At 42.5% G+C, this 21,835-nt stretch overlaps 1 protein-coding gene across 1 annotated transcript in view; it reads right to left on the reverse strand.

Moving 5' to 3' along the window:
* Window positions 1-21,835, reverse strand: part of ptprr (protein tyrosine phosphatase receptor type R) — a 289,950-nt gene that overhangs the window by 195,739 nt on the left and 72,376 nt on the right. Inside the window, exon 5 of the mRNA XM_063057714.1 lies at window positions 18,314-18,576. Coding sequence (XP_062913784.1) covers window positions 18,314-18,576 — 263 coding nt within the window. The remainder of the gene's footprint in view (window positions 1-18,313; window positions 18,577-21,835) is intronic.

A 21,835-nucleotide genomic window follows, 5' to 3' on the forward strand; every position in this document is an offset into this window, starting at 1 on the left:
GTGAGCACATTACTTTGACTCTTGCGGACTGCCCAACACAATGCTTATTGATTTTCTGCTCTGATGCAAGGGACACATTTCACTGTATGTTTTGATGTATATAAAGAAAGCTAATCTAATTCTAAGTACATTTCTCTTCATAACATATTGGCATTATAGATTAACTGAGCTGTCATTCACAGTCCTCAATAATAATACTCAGAATCATTAAAAGGACTCTCAAAATACCAATATTGAAATACTGTGAAATGCAATAAAATTAATGAGTATAATCAATAAACCTCACGACGAAGTTAGTCCTGACGAAGGGTCTTGGCCTGAAACGTCAACTGTACCTCTTCCTAGAGATGCTGCCTGGCCTGCTGCGTTCACCAGCAACTTTGATGTGTGTAACCTCACGACGATAACTTTTAGCTCCCAGCTCTCTCCACTAGATGGCAATCCTGTCCTTTATATTCCTTGGCAGCAGAACCTCCTGGATTGATGTTAAAATAACCATTTGAAGAGGTACAATCCTTTACAGCAGGGGTTCCTAATCTTTTCTTATGCCACAGACCCCCTACCATTAACTGAGGAGTATGTGGACCCTGGTTGGGAACCGCTGCTGTACAGTTTTTGGCACTGGAAATACTTGGTGTCAAGTTCATCTCTATCTCTGGATCAACAATTGTTTGGCTCGGTTTCTCTCTTCACAGCTGCTACCTACTCTGACAAATTCCACACTTCATGTTTGTATTTAATTGGCACTTGGCAATTGGATTATTCTTGTCATGCATACCGAGATTCAGTGAAAGACATTGATTCACATGCCAACCAGACAGATCATTCCAAATGTTGCAGTAGTACACAGGGAAAAGCAGTATCAGAACGCAGAATGCAGTGTTACTGTTGCACAGAAGGTGTAGTGCAGGCAGGCAAAGAAGGTGCAAGGCCCAAGATAAGGTAGACTGGCAGATCCACAGTTCATACTTATCATACAAGAGTCTTACAACAGCAGGATTGAAGCTGGCCTTTAGCCCGGCGGTACATGCTTTCAAATTCCTGATGGAAGGTGCAAGAAGAGAAAATCTAAAGGGCAGGAGATGTCTTTGATTTTGTTATTTGTGCTTGTCTATCCCTACTGAAGTAGCATTTTCTTGAAGAAACCTATATGGAGATTTGGGTCTCGCCTCTCTCTGTTGTGTTTTGTTTCGGATGTGTGAGGAGGACTGAGAATGATTATAAAGTCACTTGTATCTGTGCATATAATTCTTTGATTTTGCCAATATTCAATTTAGGAATATTTGCTATAATGCCATTGACTCCTTTGGGTTCATGAGTTTGATTTAAGATGTACCATTTCACCACCGCTCATCTTCTTTTCATTAGACAGCCCTTCAACAGTGAGGATGAGTTGATTTTGTCCCATTTCAGTGGGCTCTAAGGTGAAAGAAACCCACGGTCTCTTCCACAAACGGGGAAGAAGCTGCCTGCTAGAGTGGCTGGCAGGTTAGTCTGTGTGTTGGGGCATTCCTTCAACAGTAACACTGAGCTTCTGCCTGCTCCCAGTACGTCAACCTCATGCCATCCAAAGTGCTCCATTTGGAGAGTCACAGCCTAGAGCTTTCAAGGATCGATGTTGCAATGCTTCAAGGAAGCTTTGGGTGCATCCTCAAATCATGTACTCAATATTTATTGCTATTTATTCATTATTATTGTTTCTTCTCTTTGTATTTGAATAGCTTGTTGTATTTCGCACTCTGGTTGAACTCTAGAAGTCTGCTGAGTATGCCCAGAAGAAAGTGAGTCTCAGGGTTGTGTATGGTGACACAATGTGGTGGTGGTATCCGTTAGTCTCGCGAGACCATGGATCTGCGCCTGGAAAGGGTCTCCAGGGCGCAGGCCTGGGCAAGGTTGTATGGAAGACCGGCAGTTGCCCACGCTGCAAGTCTCCCCTCTCCACGACACCGATGTTGTCCAAGGGGAGGGCAAGGGCCGATACAGCTTGGCAGCGGTGTCGTCGCAGGAGTTGCCAGAACGAGGTTGAAGGCAACGTCGGACTGCCTTAGGGACTCCAGCTCCGGATTTGTCCTCAGGGTTTACTCCCGAAGCCTTTCCCATGAGTGGGTATGGCCACAAGGCAGCAGAGGTTTGAAATCAGAGTTTTCCCTCTCTTAGATGGACTGCCTTCCCAGGCAGACGAGCTCAATCTACCCGATGACATGTATGTACTTTGATAATAAAACTTACTTTGTACTTTGAACTTTGAAATCTCTTTCTCTGACCATAATTCCATAATCTCTTCCCTCTTTCAGGATCCTGGTTTTGGGTATCCAAACTGAGTGGCCTGGCCTATGTACTTCGCTGACCCTAACCAGCAGCAACAAGCTATGTGATGCTGGAGTCACTCAGTGAGTCAAGTAGCATCTATGGGGGGGTGGGGGGGGCGGGAGGGAGGGGTGAAGGATTTGATGATTTTCCAGGTCAAAACACTACATTAGTTCTAAGCATGGAGAGGGGGAATAGTGAGATAGAGGTCCGCAGGCGATTGTTCACTGTAACTAGAAAGTGAATGCTGGGGATGCTGTCCCAGGAGAGGTTGCTATTGTTATTGTGCTTATCCTTCCGGAGAATTTGGAGGGTTTTGCAGAGATAGCATTTATGGAAACTTCCCTTGTTCTTTAGTGCATGGGCGGTTCCAGTCTCAAAAGCATATAGAATGGCAGGGATCTCTGCTGCCAGGTAGACTATGACTCTGGGGCCAGATCTCAGGCTTTGATTTTCGAATACCTTTCCAAAGGCCGGGCTAGGCCACTGAAGGTGGGGGTGAATTTAATCATCAGTAATTACTTGGAATGAAAGGTGGCTGCTGAGATAGTGGGCCTATGTTCACTGGAGTTTAGAAGAATAAGGGGAAATATTATTGAAACTTATTGAAAGGCCTAGATAGAATGCACGTGCAGGGGACATTTCCAATAATATTAGATTCTAAGACTAGAGGGCACAGCCTCAGAATAGAAGGACATTCCTTTAGAATAGAAATGAGGAGGAATTTCTTCAGCCAGAAATTAGCAAATCTGTGGTAATCATTGCCATAGACTGCTGTGGAAGCCAAGTCATTGGGTACAGTTAAAGCGGAGGTTGATAGCTTCTTGATTAATAAGGTTATGAGGAGAAGGAATGGAAATGGGGCTGAGAGGAAAAATCAAAATCAGACATGATCAAGTGGTGGAGCAGACTCGAAGGGCTAAGTGGCCTAATTCTGTTCATAAAATACGTCTTATTTTCTTATATTAGTAGTCCACATTATACAAGCTCTCACTATGGATCTTTATAGTCAGAGGGCAGCAGATAGGGAACAGTTGGTGGAGGGCTTTTGTTTGCATCAGCAAATGGCCTTAATGAGATTTCATTTGAAATTAGTGTATTCCTTTCTTAAGGAACAGGATATTTTTTAAAGAAAGATTCTTAATGCGCAGCAAAGATTCACTAGACTATTCCCCCATCCCCCATTGCCCCTTCCATCTGAGTCCTGAAGAAAGGTCTCGGCCTGAAACGTCAACTGTTTATTCATTTCTAAAGATGCTGCTGAGCTCCTCCGGCATTTTGTGTGTGTCACTATTTCCTGGGAGGATTGGTCTGTTATATTGAGTGGGCTAAACCTTAATTCTCTGGAGTTTAGAAGAAAGAAATGTGACCTTATCAAGATGTAAAAAAATTTTCGAGGTTTGACAGGGAGGATCTTATCTCTTGAGGGTCACCATCTCAAAATAAACTGCAAGTTATTTAGGAGAGAAATAAGAAGAATTTAAGGGGCTGTGGGGACTTGGTTATTGATTGCATTCATAGGAGATTAAGATATTTCTGGATTTTAAAAGAAGGAAGGGATACCTGAAAAAGGCAAGAAAATATTACCAATGCAAGTCATCCTGTTGAGCAGGCTTGTGGGGCTGACTGTCCTAAATCTGCTTCTATTTTGTATGCTGTTCATGCACAACTGTTCTGTAAGTAGGATGATGAGGTGGAGATACATCTCTACCAAAGGAGGTGTAAGGTGCTCCTTCCCTCTGCTAGCCTGCAGGTCACCCTTGGGCAAGATGTAGCACCTACTTACCAACCATCACGCCCCACCCCGCAACCAGGGTCATGTGAAGCCATGGGCGCAGGTGGTGGATGGTCGTATGAGCAGCTGGTGCATGTCACAAGTCCTGGTTACGTGACCACTGACGCCAAGCAGACAATCTCTGAAGAGTATTGGTAATGAATGGGGTCGCCCATCTTGTAAAGTCACTGCCTAGAAGAAGGCAATGGCAAACCACTTCCTCAGAAAAATTTGCCAAGAACAATGATGGGCAAGACACTGTGATTGCGCACGTCATGTACTGTATGACATGGTACATAATGATGACGTTCTGTGAGTGAGTGCAACTTCCACAGAACTCCAGTAAAACACGGCAGAGGAGAATAGGAACTGCTCACTGGTAATCCAGCAACGAAAGTACATAGCCGGATAAGCACAAAATACACTAAGGTCAACCTTTTCAGAGTTCTAATAAACATGGCTACTTTTGAAAGCTATGTTTGTTGCCACTAATATGCTTTTATTGAAAACAGTAAAGAATTTCTCAATGTCACCACAAACCAGTGTAGATCATTTTCAGATTTATTAACAAAGTTCTTGGATCCCAATTGATATTATAATCTTCAGAAGTAATGCAAGACTTGATAAAAAGACGAGAACTTTCTGGAGAAGTGGTGAGTAGCTAATTAACTATTAAAAACAGAGGACAGGTATTCCCTGTTCACAAACATTACTTCCCATTTCATGATTTATAGTGACACTTCCCTATTAACATTCTCTACTGTAGATTGTTATCTCAATATTTGCCATTCAATTTATCTTCTCAAGAGCCATAAACTGCTTACGGGTCCTATTATTACAGAACCAACCCAGCCGTAACATGATAGAGCAAGGAGCTGAAAGGTTACATTGGGTGTACAAGAGTTAAGATAGATTAGCTGCTTGTGTGGGTGTTGCAGCAACAGTCTGGCACTCAACATCAGTAACACCAAAGAACTCATTACGGACTTCAGAAAGGATGAGATGAGGGAACACATACCAGTCCTCATACAGGGATCAGAAGTGGAAAGAGCGAGCAATTTGAAATTCCTGGGTCTGGGCCCTACGTGTCGATGCAGCTACAAAGAAGGCACGACAGCAGCTATATTTCATTCAGGGTTTGAGGAGATTGGGGATGTCAGCAAAGACACTCGAAAATTTCTGCAGATGTACCATGGATAGCATTGTAACTGGTTGCATCACCGTCTGGTATACAGGGCCACTGCACAGGATCAAATGAAATAGGGTGCAGAAAGTTGTAAACTAAGTCATCTCCATCATGGGCACCAGCCTCCCCAGTATCTGGGACATCTTCAAGGAGCCATTCCTCAAAAGGGTGACATCCGTCATTTAGGACTCCATCACCCAGGACACGCCCTCTTCTCATTGCTGCCATCAGGGAGGTGGTACAGGAGCCTGAAGACACACACTCAATGATTCAGGAACAGTTTCTTCCCCTCAGCCGTCAGATTTCTGAATGGACATTGGACCCATTGAACACTACCTCACTACTTATTTAATTTGCATACTTTAAATTATGGGAATGCAGAGCTTAAGTTACAGACAGGACCTTATCAAACTAGGCTCGAGATGCCAGGGCTGGGGACTGCTCCATCTAATTTACATGCTTTCAATTCACTATACAGTTTATGAATTTTTGGACTTTCCATCTCAAACAGAACCAACAATTTCATTATACCCTTTTCTAACAAAAAGTCCATGGGATACACAATATGCCTCAGACTACTGATTTCTTACAGATAGTATCTTATTGCTATGTCATCGGTGGGCATGTGGCCAAGCGGTTAAGGCAGCGGACTAGCGACCTGAAGGTCGTGAGTTCGAGCCCCAGCCGAGGGAACGTGTTGTGTCCTTGAGCAAGGCACTTAATCACACATTGCTCTGCGACGACACTGGTGCCAAGCTGTATGGGTCCTAATGCCCTTCCCTTGGACAACATTGGTGTCGTGGAGAGGAGAGACTTGCAGCATGGGCAACTGCTGGTCTTCCATACAACTTTGCCCAGGCCTGCGCCCTGGAGAGTGAAGACTTTCCAGGTATAGATCCACGGTCTCGCAAGACTAACGGATGCCTTTATTCATGTCATTGTCATCTTGCATATGAAAACTATATTCACTGGTTGAATACAAAACCTAATAAAAGAATGGACTTACTTTGATATAGTGCCCCTCACAGCATCACAATATCCCAAATTGCTTTTACCCAGTGAGGTTTCTTTTTAAATACAGCCATCATTGTTGATATAGGAAATATAACAGCAAATATTTCCTGTGCAAATTGATGACAAAAGGTAATCAATCTCAAATTTCAAAAGATTTCAAAGGTACGTTTATTATCAAAGTACATTTGCAGTATACAACCCTGAGATTTGTCTTCCCCACGGACAGTCATGAAACAGAGAAAAAAAACCATGGAACCTGTTCAAAGAAAAACATCAAACCCCCAATGCACAAAAAAGGATCAAATCACAAAAATGGCAAAAAAAAGTGAAAAACACAATATAAAATATCAAACCAGAAAGTCATTGAAAAGAGTCTAGACATGTTCAGTTCAGCTCAGTTCAATTACTGTGTCATTTTATTATCCGCAGGCTGTAGAGCCATTCTGCCCCGATCAAAAATCTCCTAAATTATAAGTTCTGACTAAAGCAAAGAACTTGACTTCTCTGCTGCCCACAGAAAGCATGATATAGAATGTTTTAACTTGAGCCAAGTTTCACAGCAATGTGCCATAAAATTTTAATAATTACAGACAGGAAAGGAATATTCTTCGGCAGGGAGCATCTGGTGTCTAAAGCTCACATTAGAGAAAATTCACCTTCAAATACGCACAATATTGGGGGTCTGAAGATATAAAATACAACGAGCCAAGTCTAAAGTAACAGTGAGGCCAATGGCTGTCATGGTATTCACGTAATTGTTAGATTTCAGGCAAAAATAGATGTACTCATCACTGTACTAATTCTGAAACAATTATATTTTTTGCATGGTTGTATCTTACTGATATCCTATACAGGCATCCCACCCTGCAAAAACTCATTTCAGGGAGGTAGCACCATCAATTTGCGGGAGACTCCTGGAACTTCCAGGAGAGGTGGGATGTCTGCAATAGAGTAGCTCCTTAGCAACTGGCCAGCTAGTTTAAATAATGTTAGCTATGCTAATGAACGAATGACACCTGTTAAACTCACCTCAACACGTCTTTTACAGTCTTAACCCACCATGGGCAATAGAAAAGTCACTGTTGCAAACAGCGCAGCGAGCAACACTGTCATTATTTTTTTACCCCTATTAGGCACTTTAGGGTAGCCTGGGGTGACGTACGTTTTATATTTTCTTTCTTTGGAACCCTCTGCTATGGTGTGCGTGCTCTCTCTCTCGCTCTCTCACGCTCTCTCTCTCTCGCTCGCAAAAAAATTGATTTCCGGGATATTGTATACAATTTGCGGGCATCAGGGAGCCACTATTAATATGCGGGAGATTCCCGGAACTTCTGGGATACGTGGGATGTCTGCCTATATGTGCTTGCTATCTTGTGTGTGCAAGGACTAGGCCTCAAGCCACGGTGTTGCCTGTTTACAGCCACCAGGAGAGGTATCAGAGCTGGTGCGCTCCACTGGGGGCAGTGTGGCGTGGCATCCAGGCTGGAGTCAGTGCTGTCCCCCAGTGTTTGCTCAGCAGAAGGCAAGCTGTATTGTGGTCAACTACAGACTTCTGCAGCATTCATGGCTCAGGTCTGGATTTTTTTTGCATTGTTTTATCTTACAGATATTTTTATGTGCTTCCTATCTATGAGTGCTTTGTACTGTGTGTGATTGTTGGTAGTGTTTTGTACGACACCAGAGTAATACCGTCTCATTTGGCTGTACTCATGGGTATGGTTGAATTGAATTATCAATGCTCCTTTGGGATGGGGTTTCACACTTCTACGCTTCCATTCTCCACCTTCTGTAAATTCCAATTGGTGGCAAATTTGAAAATTTGTAGCTTGTGCTACAGTTAATCTGGTTCATTCCATTCTCACCAAACAAAGTTTGCACCTTGTTCCCCAAAACCTCAAAGATCCATATTGAAATCATGCCATGGCTTTGGGCTACCCAACCTTCAATAACTGCTTGAATGACTGCACCAACGTTCCTCAGTTTCCTGAATCCAGCCTTCTTCAGATATCTGGAACTTTCTCTCTCACACCATCCAGTCACATGTATTTCCTTCCATCTTAAAACCTATCAATTCATCCAACAACCAATACACTGCACTCATGGTTCAGAAACTCCCCTTGCTTTGTAAGCAGCTTGGAAAATGTCCCTCTATTAATTACAAGCTCTGGTAATCTGTTTCTTTAAGTTCCCTTATAAAAACATCCGTTATATTTATTCTATATGTTACATGAAGTGTTTGCTCACGCACCAAGCTCTATTCCACAGTATTCAATAGAGATTAGCATATATTTATTGTGTCTCCTTAAGGCCTCACTTGGAGTATTGTATGCAGTTTTGGGTCCCTTATCTAAGAAAGGATTTGCTGACATTGGACAGAGTTCAAGAGATGTTCGTGAAAGTGATTCCCAGAATAGAACGGCTTGCTAGCTGAGGAGCATTTGATGGCTCTCGGCCTGTACTCACTGGAATTCAGAAGAATGAGGGGTGACCACAATGAAACCTACTGAATAGGGCAAGGTCTCGATGGAGAGGATCTTTCCTGTGTAGGGGAGTCTAAGACCAGAGGGCACAGTCTCAGCATAGAGGAGCTTCCATTGAGAACAGAAATGAGGAATTTCTTTAGCCATGGAGTGGCAAATCTGTGGAATTCATTGCTACAGACGGCTGTGGAGCCAAGTAATTGGGTATAGTTAAGGCAGAGGGTGATAAATTCTTGATTGGTCAAGGCATGAAGGAACACAGGGAGAAGGCAGGAGATTGAGGCTGAGAGGGAAAATGGATTAGTAGTGATGAAATCGTGGGGCAGACTTGACAGGCCAAATGGCCTAATTCTGCTCTTATAAGTTATGGTCTTATATTATAAGAAAACACATTTTCAATCATTTAATCAATATCCTGATTAATTTATTTGTATTTATATTTCCTTTTTAATTTGGGACAGGGGCAGAACCAACATATATTGCCCTGAACAGAATGGATTGTCAGGATGATTTAACACTTTAAAAAAGAAACTGTCAGTGACATTGCTATGAGTTTGAAATCGCGTATTGGTCAGATAGGGCAAGGGTTACAGATATCCACTCTTAAAGGGTAATAATGAACCAGATTCATTTTATGACCCCTTTGAAATCATCAAACTGTTCTTTCTTAAATTTGAGATTGTTAACAGATTTTAAATTCCGTTGGTGTTGGTATTGGTTTGGTATTGTCACATGTACTGAGATGCAGTGAAAACCACGTCTTACATGCTGCTCATACAGATCAAATCATTACACAGTGCATTGAGCTATTCACAGGGGTTCCCAAACTGGGGTCCATGGACCCCTTGCTTAATGGTATTGGTCCATGGCATAAAAACGGTTGGGAACCGCTGAGCTAGAACAAGGTAAACAATCACAATGCAGAATAAAGTGTAAAAGCCTACCGAAAATGTGCAGTGCAGGTAAAGGATAAAGTGCAGGGTTATAAAGAGGTAGATTGTGAGGCCAAGAGTCTTTCCTTGTGGCTATGAAGGCATCTGAGCTTGGGTCTAGTTAATCTAATTAATCTAGCCCTCAGGGTTATCAGTCTAATAACTTAATTACTGCATTACAATTATACTTTGATATCATACATTTTATACAGTTGCCTTGGCAACTTGCCTAGAAATTACAGTAATTCCAATTGGAGGTGATAATTAAAATGTATCTCACGATAGAGAAACAGATAAAGAAGGCTCCATCATTCCTTAATTGGTATTCATCATGAAATATAAAGGCCATTACTTTTAAACAAGTTGCCTTCATTATGCAATTTTGCTTAGACAACATCAGGCATAGACTGGTAAACGGCAAGTAACATTCAGAACATGTCCCTGCCAGGCATTCATTATGTCAAAAAAAAAGTCTTGCAATCTATCTTTGACATTCAATGGTGATATCATTGCCGTGTCTCCTATCATCAACATCATCATCCTGAGAATAACCAGAGCCCAGAAATTTAAAGGGACCACCCACTCAATTGCTGTGACTACAGGAACAGGTGAATATCCTATCGCAAGTGAGCCATCTCTACGCTTGACCACATTTCCACCCAAATCTAAAGAGAGATTAGCTTTATTCGTCACGTGTACATCAAAACATTGAAACAGACAGTAAATTGTGTCGTTTGTGCTAACAAGCACCACAGCCCACAAGTGTCACCAAGCGTCCGGTGCCAACTTAGCATACCCGTAACTTACCAACGTAACTAGCATGACTTTTGGGATATGGGAGGAAACTAGAGCACCACAAGGAAGCCCACGCGGTCACGGGGAGAACATACAGACTCCTTACAGACAGTGGCAGGAATTGAATCCTGACCTTAGCGCTGTGAAATGTTAATGTTAACTGTTACGCAGGAGGGCGGTGGTGTAGTGCCATCCACACCAGAACTCCAGGCAAGTGGTCCTGAGTTCGAATCCAGCCGGCTCCTTGTACGCTTTCCACCCATGCTGGGTTGAGCGTCAAGCTAGCAACTCGGACTCGTTAAAAAAAGGACAGACAAAAATGCTAAAGAAACAGTAAGATTGCTGTCTGATGTGCCACAGGTGCTGAGAGGAACAACAATCCGTTACACTGCCATGCCACCCACTCATCAGAAGCATGGAATCTGCTCTACTTCTCTGAGGAGTCCAGCTCCGTCAATTCCAAAAGGTCCAACACCATCCTGGGCAAAGCAACTTGCTTGATTGCCACCTCACCACCTAGAAAGACAAAGACATGGGAACTCTTCCCAGTCACACATCAATCTGACGTGGAAACACAATGCCGTTCATTAGCTGCTTGTGTCCTGGAAGGCCCAGCACTGTGGGAATAGCAGTGCCAAGTCAACCACTGGGATTAAGAAGATAGTTCACTGCCACCTCCCCAAGGGTAATTAGGGGTCAGTAATAGATACTGACTTGCCAGTGATGCCCGCTTCTTGTAAATAAATAAAGGATTTCTGACCAAGAACAATTGGGACGTGCAGTTGTTTACATTGGAAGCAGTCTGTTAGTTTCTGCTATTAATTGCCATTGTTGTTATCATGCTGTGTGTGAGTGTCAACAACAGCCTCATGTGATATTGCAGTATTGCCAAACAGAAGGAGGGACTGAAGCATAACGTGTCACAATTCTGCACGGAGCAACTTTCTGCAGCTTCTCTCGATCCTGTGTAGTAGCCTCCCCCCACCCCCATTCCAGACAGTGAAGCAGCCATCTAGAATGCTCTCCACAGTACATTTGTGAGTGCCTTTGGTGACATACCAATCCTCCACAAACTCCTAATGAAATATAACTGCTGTCATGCCTTCTAGTGTGGGCATGTGGCCAAGTGGTTAAGGCATTGGACTAGCGACCTGAAGGTCGTGAGTTCGAGCCCCAGCCGAGGGAACGTGTTGTGTCCTTGAGCAAGGCACTTAATCACACGTTGCTCTGCGACGACACTGGTGCCAAGCTGCATGGGTCCTAATGCCCTTCCCTTGGACAACATTGATGTCGTGGAGAGGGGAGACTTGCAGCATGGACAACTGCTGGTCTTCCATACAACCTTGCCCAGGCCTGCGTCCTGGAGAGTGAAGATTTTCCAGGTGCAGATCCATGGTCTCGCAAGACTAACGGATGCCATGCCTTCTATATAGCTGCATCGGTATGTTGGGCCCAGGATAGATCATCAGAGATATTGACACCCAGGAACTTCAAATTGCTCATCCCTCCACTTCTGATCCCTCTGTGAGGACTGGTGTGTGTTCCCTCGTCTTACCCTTTCTGAAATCAAGAAGCATTTCTGTTTACGGGGGTTAACAAATTAGCCTTTCCTGTAAAAGCAGTGCTCGAAACCTTGCCCTGTCATCTGACTCGCTGTGATGAAATGACCAACTCACTTGCCATTTTCCAGCCAGGCTTCTCCCACCACTTGCTTTTCCAAGGTGTCCCTCTCAGTCTGCTGGGATTCTGGCAAGCAAGTGGGGCAAGAGTGGCAGAATCTGCCCCACATTCTCAACTATGAGAATTTACCATCACTCCAATCCTTCTCAAAGCAGCTCCATATAGTGAATGCACTAAAACTCCTAGGGTTTCCAAGAAAACAAACCATATGATAGAAGGCTGCAGATCTGAAAAACGAACTATTTCAACAACCCGTATACATTCTGATAGAAGACTGCTGAATTGAAATATCTCTTTAAAGATGCCTCCTGATCTTTACAGTATCTTTAATTTGTAAATTATATATATAGCTGTTGATTCATTATCTGTCAGAAACCAATAATCCAGATGGTTCATTTCAACATCTACGGAGTTTGCTTTTGTGCAGTGAATTGGACGTTGTATTGAAGCACTATTTCATTACACTGCTAAATGTTCACAGTGTGAGTTGCTAATTAAACATAAGTAGAGGATGTGCTAAGACAATGCAAATTACAAAATGACTGCAAAGCTCTTGATGCATATTTTACAATTATTGGCAAGCTAAATAGCTTATCCAAAACACTGCAGGAGACGCTGTCAGAAATGTCATATCAATGGCCTCGCAGAACCGTCACTGAAGAAACTGGAACTGGTAGAGGCAATGCTGGGACTTCGTGGTCTACGTTTAATTGGAGATAGAGGAGATTTTAGATACACAGAACTATAGATTGGGACAACACGGTGGCATAGTGTTTAGTGTTACTGTATTACAGTGCTAGCAGCCTGGGTTCAGTTCCTCCGCTATCTGTAAGGAGGCTGTTTGTCTGTTCTTTCCATGACGATGTGGGTTTCCTCCGGGGTGCACCGGTTTCCTCCCACATCCCAAGGCCGTACAGGTTAGTTCGGTTTATTAGTCAAATGTGTGTCATTGGGCAGCGTGGGCTCGCTGGGCTGGAAGGGCCTTTTACCGCACGGTTTCTCTAAACAACTACCGTTTGTGAATCGCTGTAGCAATTGCAGTCAGAACTTCCGAATACCATATAAGATAGGAGGCTTCCATTGGTCAGAGTCAACCATGGATGTTGTGTGTTAGCTGTCTAGATAACCTGGGCAGTACAATATGGAGAGCAAACGTTAGTCCGTGTAGCAAGCTCCTCCTCTTCACGCACCTGATGAACCCAAAGGAACGGCAGAGGCTGATACAGTCTGGCACTCGCGGCATTACAGGAGTTGACAATCAGCATTGAACTCATGTAGGACTACCTTAGGGACATGAGCTCCAATTTTTCCCCTCGGGGTTTACTCCTGAAGCCTTCCCCATGAGTCGGTATAGTCGCAACACAGTGGAGGTTCGAGATCAGAGTTTTCCTTTTCCTAGATGAGCTGCCAGCCACAGCTGATGAGCCCCATCTGCCTGAAGCGACCAGTTTTAAGGCAGTTTTAATCTGCCTTGGCCCCTTCTCCTGTCAGTAGAAATGGCTCTGCAATACTCACTAGTTAAGCCACACGTGAAGGTCAGGAGCTGGACTTGGTTGTCAGAGGCTAATACAAGATATAAAAGAGAGTACAATGTCCACTTTGGCAAGAAAAATTAAAGGCAGTATATGATCAACATGGTGAGGCATTGCAGAGCTCTGAAAAGCAGAGATCAGGTATTCCAATGCACGATTTGCAAAAGGCAGAAATGCAGGTGGAGTAATTAATTAAGAAAGCTAATTATTTTGATTTTTTTAAAAATCTATTTTAATATGTTTTTATACATTTTCAATTATTTCTATAGAAATTAACTATGTAAATCAGGAGGTTTTGCTTCAGTTATATAAGCTATTGGAGAAGCCACATCTGAAATACAATGCACAATATTGTTTTGTTGGTTAATGCTTTAGAAGCAGTTCAGAGGAGGTTTACTACATAATATCTGAAAAGTGTGGGTTGTCTATGAAGGAAGATTGTACACACTAGGCTTATATCCACTGGCGATTTGAAGAGGAGGAGCTGACTTAATTGGAGCATACAAGATCCTGAATGTTCTTGTCATTTTGGATGGGAAGTGCATGTTTCCAGTTGGAAAGGCTCTATAACATCATCATTATCAATATATGCCTTGTCATATTGACATGTGCAATCATGGTCTTTTCATGACTGTGATTGTCCTTGGCAAATTTTTCTACAGAAGTGATTTGCCATTGCCTTTTTCTGGGCAGTGACTTTACAAGACGGGTGATCCCAGCCATTATCAGTACTCTTCAGAGATTGTCTGCTTGGTGTCAGTGGTTGCATAACCAGGACTTGTGATATGCACCAGCTGCTCGTACGGTCATCCACCACCTGCTCCATGGCTTCAAGTGACCCTGATCGGGGGTGGGGGGGGGGGCTAAGCAGGTGCTACACCTTGCCCGAGGGTGACCTGCAGGCTAGCGGAGGGAAGGAGTGCCTTCCACCTCAGTTGGTAGAGATGTATCTCCACCCCGCCACCCATCTATAACATGCATCACTGTTTACATTAAGTTTTGCCCAATTAATATAGAAATAAGGCAAAAAAATCTCTTAGAGAATTATAAGGTTTAACTCAAAGTTGAACCTTTGAATATTTCCAAGGCAGAAAGGCCCTTGAAAAGCAAGCGGGTGAAAGGTTACCTGGGAATAAAGGGAAGTTCAAAGTTCAACATATTTTTTTTATTATTGAGGTACATATACGTCACCATATACAACCCGAGATTCATTTTCCTATGGGCATACTCAGCAAATCTATAAAATTGAAACTATGAGAGAATTAATGAAAGATCAACCAGAGTTCAGAAGGCAACGAACTGTGCAAATGAAAACATAAATAAATAGTAATAAATAACAAGAACATGAAATAACAAGATAAAAAGTCCTTAAAGCGAGATCATTGGTTGCGGGAACATCTCAATGGATGGGCAAGTGAGTGTAGTTATCCCCTTAGTTCAAGAGCAAGATGGTTGTGGGGTAGAAACTGTTCCTGAACTGGTGGTGCAAGTCCTGAGGCTCTTGTACCTTCTACCATATGGCAGCATTGAGAAAAGAGCATGGCCTGGGTGGTGAGGATCTCTGATGATGGATACTGCTTTCCTACAACAGCGTTTCATATAGACGCACTCAATGGTTGGGAGTGTTTACCCGTGACATACTGGGCCAAATCACTACCTTTTGTAGGATTTTCTGTTCAAAGGCATTGGTGCTTGGATACCAGGCTGTGATGCAGCCGTTATTAAAAGGAGAAGCAGGCTTTACGAGGCTGAGTGACGGAAAGACATTAAAACACAATGAAGAGCAATTCTTACAATGTTCTACACTTTCCCTAACATTTAAGTTATCTTTCAGAGTAATGCAAAAAAAAAAATCATGACCGGATGCTTGCAATATCAAAGTGAAATCTGGATTTTGCAAGACACCCTTTCAAAGCAACTGTTCGCTCCAGCCATTGTCGCTGCAAATTAGTATTGCAAATTTTTTACATATTTTCTCTTCCTATTTTTGCTACTAATTTCCTTTCACAAAAACTTAAGCAGCTGGAAGATCTGACAGTATTTTAAATTGATGACAGCAGGAACCTTAAATAAAACAAATTAGAAGGAAAGCATGAAAGAGTGCAGGAAATGATTTTAGCATCACCATGAAGAACTGTATCGGAAATGCTGACTGCAAAGTTCTTTAAAAATCCTAAACAGTGTAAAAGTGGTCTTCCTTTCATTAGTGCTTCCACTGAAATATTTACAGTGCAATTTCCATTACCTCCACTCCGGTTATGGTGTGAATAAGAACAAAGCACTGATATACATTTCTACATTACAAAATTGTTTAGTATCATAGTTCAAAGCAGTTTGCATTTGCTTAGCTTTATTCACATTATATTTCACTTCCTCTCCATGTTTTTGAGATATTGCTATACAAATATGTCATCCAAACTGCAGGACACTTGATTATGTATTGAAGAATAGTTCTCTTTATCAGTGAGAGTCACGGTGTCATACAAAAGTGCAGCAGAGAAACAGGTCATTCAGCCATCTTGTTCGTACTGGATCATTTAAACTGCCTACTCCCATCAGCCTGCTCCAGGACCATAGCCCTCGGTACCCCTAGCATCCATACTCCTATCCAAATTGGCTCGCATGAACCACTTGTGCTGGCAGCTTATTCTGCAGAGGCCTGCCTGACTGAACAAATTGTGTTACCATTGGAGCAGGGGCTTACATACACCAGAACAATGCAGATTTAAAGGCGAAACCTGCATTAATGCAACCAGGTAGGGCGTATACAAACAGTATGTTGGACAGACAAAAATAACTGGATTGTACAGGAAAGAGAAAAAAGATTTTTTTTAAAGTTCAAGTTATAGTTTCAAATAAAAAAAGAGCACTAATCTGCATGCTGTTGACAAAAAATCCGATAGTGATGAGAGTGACACAGGATTGTGTAGCCTTAGATTTACAACATGAAGATTAGCATGAGACAAGCAATATGGTTTACACCAGAGGAGACGGCAAATTAATTAAAATGGATCTGGATGTTCTCTTTGGATGTGGCACGTACCCTACAGCTACACCAAGTGTCCTTTACTGCCCTTTACAGATGGACCCTACACTCCAGTGTTTGGGTATTTCATTTCTTTCCAGACAATTTGTTGTTAGTTCACTTCCCACAAGGTAATAAACTGTTCACAATTACTTGCAGCTGATGAACTCACTGTCTTGGATTCTGTCACAGTGTTATGGTGATCATGTTACTGGTTGATATGCCCAAAAGTCTAAAGAAACAATATTGAAATATCTCATCAAACCAATGGAGAAGTTGCAACTCACCATCAGTAACAATGGCTGAAAATACCAGATGGTTGAAAGCCCATTTGGCACAATGATGTTCCTCAAGGAAATTACTCTGCATTTCTTACCTGTGTTGTTGCAGGAAGGCAGCATCCATCATCAGGGACCTCCATCACCCAGGACATGCTCTCTTCTCACTGCTGTCATCAGGAAGGAGGTACAGAAGCCTCAAGACTCACACCACCAGGTTTAGAAACAGTTATTACCCCTCAACTATCAGGCTCAGGTGATAACTTCACTCAACTTCACTTCCCCCAACACTGAACAGTTCCCATAAGCTGTGGACTCAGTTTCAAGGACTTTTCATCTCATCTTCTCAATGTTTATTGCTTATTTTATTATTACTTCTTAGTTTGCTTTCTTTAGTATTTGCTCAGAGCATTGTCATTTGTACACTGGTTGTCCACACTGGTGGATGCAGTCTTTCATTGATTCTATTATGGTTACTGGATTTATTGAGTATGCCCACAAGAAAATGAATCTCAAGGCTGCAGATGATGGCATATATGTACTTTGATAATGAATTTAATTTGAACTTTGGTCTAGCCTCACTATGAATTCACATTCACTACCATCTCTTTGACCCTGAGCTACTTTGAGATGGTCTAGAAACCATTCAATAGTTACTATTACCTTCTCAAAAGAAAATAGGGTCTTCAGTAAGTAGTGTTCTTGCCAGCAATTATCGGTATCCCATAAGTGAATTTACTGAAAGGCCATCCAACCTCTATTTGCATTTTAAGAAGAACAATAGACTGGATGAAAGGCATCATCTTCTAAGACACCCAATCTACAATACTCAATTTCAGTTCCTAATTGAAATCAAATCTATCAAACTTTTCTGAAAGAAACCTCTAAATCAGGGGTTCTCAACCTGGGATCCATTGGTTAATGGCATAAAAAGGTTGGGAATACCTACTCTAAAAGATGTTCAATAATCAGTTGTAACTGATGTTAACGTCCACAGAGTACAAACTAATTTGTACTGAGGTCCAGTAACACTGTGGCTGTTACTGAACTGATGTCTAACATTTGGATTATTGATTCTGAGTCCTACCATAACAGCTGAGAAATTTAAACTGAAGTACTTAAATCAATCTGGAATTAAAATGCCAGCTTCTGTGATGGTAGTCGCTGGATTGTCACAAAACATCCATCCCTCTTGTTAGACTTGCCAGTGACATTGAAATCATGTAAATGGATAAAACCTCTTCTCTGAGTGGGTCATAAAGCAAAGAACACACTCTCTTCTCATTTTAACAGATTTTATTTTACTTTACCTTTCCTGGAGACAAGCGGGCTTCATTTTGAATGGAGAGGGTCCCGATGCCACACAGGGCTTGACCTCTGGTGTGGACTGACCCTGTGGATCGATGTCAATGCTCACAGTGCCGGAAATGGGACCAGGCTGTACCATACTGTTTGCAACCTTAACCTCTGGTTGTGGCTGCTGCACAGGGAGGGAAGCAAGATTGATATGTTGGTGTTGTTGTTTATCCTGGTTGATTTGAAATTGAAGTTTCTCCTTCAACCTGTACAGAAACTGAAAGAAAAGAAATCCAAATATATTATGTAGTTAAGAAAAAAGGTGCTGAACTGTTGCATGTTCTATGTTCTAGAGGTGGTGTAGTGATCAACGTTAATTGTTAAAGGTAACATAAATTAGGGCTGATATAGCTAATTAAATTCATCATGGGGTGGAGATATCACTAGCGAAGCTGTAATATCAGGATTTTACAATTGGCTGCAATGCAATTATCAATAACAAATCTATATGTCTGTCACAGTCATAGAGTCATAAGTCACAGAAACAGACCCTTTTGCCCAATTTGAACCATCTCCAGTCCCTTTCACCAAAGTTTGGCCCATATCCCTCTAAACTCCACAATCCTGTCCACCCATAGCTTTGTCCTATAGGAATTAAAGGCATCCGTTAGTCTTGCGAGACCATGGATCTGCGCCTGGAAAGTCTTCACTCTCCAGGGCGCAGGCTTGGGCAAGGTTGCATGGAAGACCAGCAGTTGCCCATGCTGCAAGTCTCCCCTCTCCACGACACCGATGTTGTCCAAGGGAAGGGCATTAGGACCCATACAGCTTGGCACCAGTGTCGTCGTAGAGCAATGTGTGATTAAGTGCCTTGCTCAGGGACACAACACGTTGCCTCGGCTGGGGCTCGAACTCACGACCTTCAGATCGCTAGTCCAATGCCTTAACCACTTGGCCAATATAGGAATTACAATGGAAGAAACTTAGCAGAATGTAATTTGTGGTGTTTAGTGTTATGTATAGCACGTACTTTTTCCATGTACCTGTCCAGGTGTCTTTTACAATGGTTAATGTACCTCATCTATTTCTTCTGTTCCTTTCATTTTGATTGCCTTTACACAATATTATTATAATATTACACATTAACACTACACACCAAAAATACACTCAGGTTAGGTTTCTTACATTGTAATTTCTATATGGTAAGATTACAGGATGAACAGGATTGAGTAAGAACAACATGAGCAAGAGAGTGCATCATGGTATCGATCACAATGCTGCATATCCAGCCTACTCTGCAAATACACATATTCATATACAATATAATTTCACGTAGAAGTGCTGATCTCATTTTGCTATCAGTTTGGAACATCTCATCAACCTACAGAAATAAACAAGTTCCAGGTGTCAAAATTTCTACCTCTTTTTCCTAATTTCTTACTCATAAAAGATTCCTTAAGGTTGTTGTAGCTGGGGGTGGTAATAGGGACAATGGGGGCGTGCGCCTCAAATAGCTTCTGACAACCAAGTCCAGCCCCTGGCATTCACGGGTATCTTAGCTACTAAGCACGGCGAAACCACTTCAACTGACAGGAGAAGGGGCAAAGATGGGTTACTGGTGCCTTAAAACCAGTTGCTTCATGCAAATTGGCTCAGCAGCCATGGTTGGCAGCTCATCTAGGAGGAGGAAAACTCTGATATCAAACCTCTACTGCTCTGCAGATATACCCACTCATGGGGAAGGTTTCAGGTATAAACCCAGAGGGAAAATCTGGATTTGGAGTCTGTGAGGAGGTCCTACTTTGAGTTCAAAGCTGCCTGGCAACTCCTGCAGTGCTGCTGGTGCCAAATCGTATCGGACTCTGCCGTTCCTTTGGGTTCATCAGATACGTGGAGAGGGGGAGCTTGCTACATGAGCAACAGCTTGCTCTCAATATCATAATACCCAGGCTTGCATATCTAGACAGCTAGGACACAACACCCATGGTTGACCCTGATCAATGGAGGCCTCAAAAGATAATTAAAACTTTTTTTAGATGCTACAATTGCAGGTGAGTGCACAATTTGTAGGGCAAGCTGTAAAGGGCACCACATTGGTGAAGGCATCACCACCTCCTTGATGAGTTTTGCTTCTTTCCAACTTTGCACAGCAAGCAGGTTAAGTAAAAACCCACAAAAAAAACCTGCCAATTCTGGAAATGTAAAACAAAAGCAGGAAATGCTAGAAATTCTTAACAGGTCAGGCTGCTTTGTGGGAAGGAAAACAGAGTCACTGTTTTGAATCTTCATCAGCTCTGAAGAAACTTAGCAAATTTCTTTCATCTCCTTTTCAGTTTGAACCTGAAACATTGACTCTGTTTCTCTCCCCACAGGTGCAGCCTGACCTGCTGAGTATTCTCAGCATTTTCTGCCTTTATTTAAGGCGGATTAAGTAATCAAACAGCATGAAAAAGTACTGCTGCCTAACCAGAGCTCAATACTCCAGTTGATACCATTAGCTAATGTCAAATGGCTGAAAGGCTCCCCTGGTGACTACTCAAAAGGAGCATAAACCAATTAACAACTAGTCTGCAAATTGTTGCTCATGGCTGTTGGGAAAATCTTAGCAACTGCTTGATGCTTTCAAGTTGGAAAACTCTATAGGGATTGGGGCGGCAGGTGCTGGAGAACTTTCTGCTGATTTCAAGGCATGAACCCTTTGCACTCGATCATGGGAGCATCAGTAGGCATTCCACTCAGAAAGAAGCATGACTGGGAGAAGCCATGTTAGATTACAACAAGCAGCAAGTGGAAATGGGGTCGGTGGCAGAAGAACTCTCAGCAGATTATTTTCATCCTCCTTGTCCCATCTTAATCTACTTGAGTAAGGATGTCCTCAGGGTAGGACGGGACTTCATTGCTTGGGACTATCAAGGTGACCAGGACAATCAGCTTTTACATCTTCCAAGCTGGAGCTGGAAATATTTGCAACATGTTGCGTGTTTCTTATTTTTTTTTTAAATATAAATAAGATCTCTGTGAGAACTCGCAATATTTGATCTTCTGAGGACAGCAGATGGAGAAATAATTGTGAGCATCTTTGCTTAGTAGGGTGACAGTAACAATACATATATTGCTCTGTAGGAATCTCCAATCACTATAGCAACCAAGTCCTTGTGGACATGGTCAACCTTCACACTGAGGGCATCTCCCATCTGTTGGATTGGGGTGTAGAACTGTCATTTTCTTGTAGTTTAACTTTCCTAAGCTTTCTCGTATCTTTATATAGCCAATGTTTCGGGCCAAAACCTTTCTTCAGGACTGAGAGGGAAGGGGAAAGATGCCAAAATAAAGAGATGGGGGAGGGGAAGGAGGATAACTGAAAGGTGATAGGTGAAGCCAGGTGGATGGGAAAGGTCAAGGGCTGGAGAAGAAGTAATCTGATAGGAGAGGAGAGAAGACCATAGTAGAAAGGGTAGGAGGAGGTGACCCGGGGGAAGTAGTAGGCAGGTGAGGAGAGCTAAAATCTCAGAGTGGAGAATAGAGGAAGAGGGGAG

This window comes from Mobula hypostoma, chromosome 9 (genome assembly GCF_963921235.1).
Source record: "Mobula hypostoma chromosome 9, sMobHyp1.1, whole genome shotgun sequence".
NCBI classification, from domain to species: domain Eukaryota; kingdom Metazoa; phylum Chordata; class Chondrichthyes; order Myliobatiformes; family Myliobatidae; genus Mobula; species Mobula hypostoma.